The sequence below is a fragment of the Andrographis paniculata genome, unplaced genomic scaffold (genome assembly GCF_009805555.1).
Source record: "Andrographis paniculata isolate CXL003 unplaced genomic scaffold, ASM980555v1 Contig55END, whole genome shotgun sequence".
Classification (NCBI taxonomy): Eukaryota; Viridiplantae; Streptophyta; class Magnoliopsida; order Lamiales; family Acanthaceae; genus Andrographis; species Andrographis paniculata.
The window spans coordinates 2862233-2865636 of NW_026137590.1; the positions used below are offsets into that span (position 1 = coordinate 2862233).

Genomic DNA, 3404 nt, shown 5'->3' on the forward strand with positions numbered 1-3404 from the left:
CCGTGTTTGCAATTTTTGGAATCGAAATGCATGCGTACACGGCCGTGTTTTGTGTTACACGCCTGTGTTTAACCCTAAATTTTGGCTAAAACCATTGTTAAAATTAATGCATCTAAACACAACACCTACACACAAAAACAATACCAACTAAATAACTCAAATTCATCCATATGTCAAACACACAACAAACATAAGTCATATTCATACACAATAATAAATGACAAACAACATAAGTTTCATATTTTCTCTCAATGTGTCCCACTCGATGCTCCGCCTTCAGTTGTTGCTCTCCTTCCAAAAGTTTTTTTTCTCACTTATTTCATACAAACGGTAAGAGTTTATTGTAATAAAAAAATCAATATATCAACACACCACGTAAGTTGCGTACCGTTAACTTTGCAATTGAAGGTTGTATTGTAGGAGTCTCGGCTTGTTGAATTTGTGGAGTTGAGATACTTTCACTTTGCGCCGGAATATCGCATCTCTGCAACAACTCCTCAGCAAGTTGCATTCCGTCCACCGTGGAATTTGATTCGATCAAACTTGCTCTTCTCTTTTGGCAACCCTTCAAAGTATGTCCAACAAGCCCACAAAATTTGCAAGTTCTTTTGACTTTTTGTCTTGGTAAAATACTCTCACTAACCTTTTTTCCCCATGATTGACGTTTCTCCATTACTTCATTGGGGTCACATCTCCTTGCCTTTTTAGGCCTTCCAGCAGCTCGTTTAACATTTGAGGGAAGTGGTGGAGGCAATTCAGTTTTTGGCCACATTTTTTGACCATCCATTGCGCCAATAGAATACGAATACACTTTACTGAATGTCTCAACACTGTATACTTCGTCAACAAAATCATCTGGATTTAACTGGTGTCCACATATAGCACTCATCGCATGGCGACATGGGATACAACATAACTCCCATTTTCTACAACTGCAGGATTTTTTAAAAATGTCAACAGCAAATTGATTCCCATCCGAACAATAAATCTCGTACACCAATCATTGACTTTAACGGGTGAACAAGAAGAAGCCGCTTGAATGTTTTTTCCATAATTTTTACTATCTTAGGGCAAAAGCGCATATCCCCCCATTTTCTATGCGCTATCTCCCTTCGTTTTTGAAGACGTGTTAATAAATATCTTCTAATCCACTCCAACATCGGCAGTATCGACATTTCTCTTGCATCTAATATTATACTATTGAATGATTCACATAAATTGTTCAAGATCATATCACATTTAAAAAATGTCGCAAAATGTGATCTTGACCACTGAGACGGTGGCTTGTCGGCAAGCCAATCAATGCATTTCGGATCCAACTCTTGAATCTCCTTCATCACCTCCTCAAAGTCGGGGACAGTACTTGCGTCGGCGGCCATCCAAATCAATCTTTTATATGAAAGACCCTTAAATCCAACTGTTTTCATATTTCCATACAAATGTCGAACACAAAATCTTTTTTCGCATTGAGGGAAAATCTTTTCCATGGCCGGAACAAGACCTTTTTGTTTGTCAGATATAAATGTATAACCCTCATACTCTATGTTCAAATCCTCCCTTAGAAGAGTGAAAAACCTTTCTCACGCTTCGCGCGTCTCACTCCCGACAACAGCATATGCCAAAGGAAATAACTCATTATTGAGATCAATTCCAATAGCAGTCAAAAGAATGCCTTGGCAAGGACCTTTTAGGTGACAATCATCCACCCCAATGATAGGTCGACATCCAGACTGAAACCCACGTACAAGCGATTTCAAACATATGTAATACTTGCTAAATCTGCATCGTCCATTCAAAAATTCGCCTTCCAATTGCATTAAAACAGTTGACACAGGATTAGACTGTTGTAAAGCTTCAGCATAGTCCCACAACTTTCCATATTGCTCTTCAGCATCACCTTCAATTGCCTTCAGTGCCCATTTTCGTGCTCTGTATGCTTGCTGTTGGGATATATTACATCTAATGTCTTCTGTGACGTTTGTCCTAAACCCTTTTATACGTTGTTTAGGATCTGATCGAAACAACGACTCATACTTCCTTGCAAGCCATGTCGACTTCACATTCTTCACATTTAAGTCGCACATACAATCATGATTGCAATTATATGTCCTTAGTTGAAAAGATGCTTGATCATTCACCTTTAACACATTCATTTTCCAATTGCAGTTCTCAACAGCATATCGGACATAAACTCTTCTTTTATCATTCTTGACAAATTTCAAACTTCTCATTGTCTTGATACCGTGATTCTGGACCGCCTCCTTAAATTCTTTTTTAGAGCTAAAAATCATTCCAAGACTAAAAGTTGGATCATACTTTGACGCTGGATCATAAATGGCATACAATTCCATTTCATCAACATCGGATTCAACAAACATGGTTAAATCTTTTTCTTGAGAATCACCAAATGACATGTCATCTTCGGAATTTTGGTGCACCACGACACTTTGATTTTCATTAAACTCATTTATATCAACATTACTCTCGAACAATGACCAATCAATCCTATCATCCTCCGAATCTTGTTCTTCCATCATATAATCGGAATCCTCAAAATCTGATTCATTAAGCATTTCATTCCACTTATCTTCTTCTCGAATTTCAATGCAATCCAAATTTACATCTTCATCGTATATTTCTTCGACACATTTTCATTTATCATAACTCATTTTTATGATAAATAATTTTCTCCTACAATACAAGTGAGGATATAACACATATTGAATACACTAATTATAAAATACAAAAAATTATGCATAAATTATAAAACAATACATTATATAAAACTTATTTCTATAATATTCAACTTTTCATACAATATAATCCATTAATCACTAGAATATACAACTTATACATATTATTATTTTTTATACCATAAGAGACAATAAAGATATGAAAAAAAACAAATTAAAAATTACCTCCACAATAGATTCCATGAGAATATTCTTCACTTCAAATAGATAAAATATAATGTATGAAAAGGAAGGTTAATAGATTGGAGAAGTGAGGCTGGAATGGGGAAGAAACGAGAGAGAATTTGAGTGAAATAGATTGGAAATGGGAAACATGTGGGGCTAGGGTTTTTGTCAACAACGAGGTCGAACACGGCCGTGTTTACTTACAAACACGGCCGTGTACGGCTAATTCTACTCGCCAATACTTTTAATGGTATAACACGGCCGTGTTTTAACGAACACGCCCGTGTATCATGTAGAAACAAGGCCGTGTTCCATATAACACGCCCGTGTTGTAGTCTCAAATTGGTCCGCTGAGGTGAATTATAAACACGGGCGTGTTGTGTCTGAGTCAGATTCCAAGTCAGCATCCGTAACAGTCACGTCAGCCGAAACCGTTAAAATTTGAACGGTGGGACTAGAAATGATAAGTAATTTTTTGGGTGGGAC

The 3404-nt window shown here is 36.8% G+C and overlaps 1 protein-coding gene across 1 annotated transcript; it reads right to left on the minus strand.

Moving 5' to 3' along the window:
* Positions 1–1580: 1580 nt before the first annotated feature.
* LOC127256075 (uncharacterized) lies at positions 1581–2573 on the minus strand. Its single transcript, XM_051281907.1, has one exon. The coding sequence runs from the start codon at positions 2571–2573 to the stop codon at positions 1581–1583; it is 993 nt and encodes a 330-aa protein (XP_051137864.1).
* Positions 2574–3404: the final 831 nt, after the last annotated feature.

Excerpts from the sequence above, each read along its gene's own strand:
- LOC127256075 (XM_051281907.1), bottom strand. The coding sequence starts at position 2,573 with ATGCTTAATGAATCAGATTTTGAGGATTCCGATTATATGATGGAAGAA.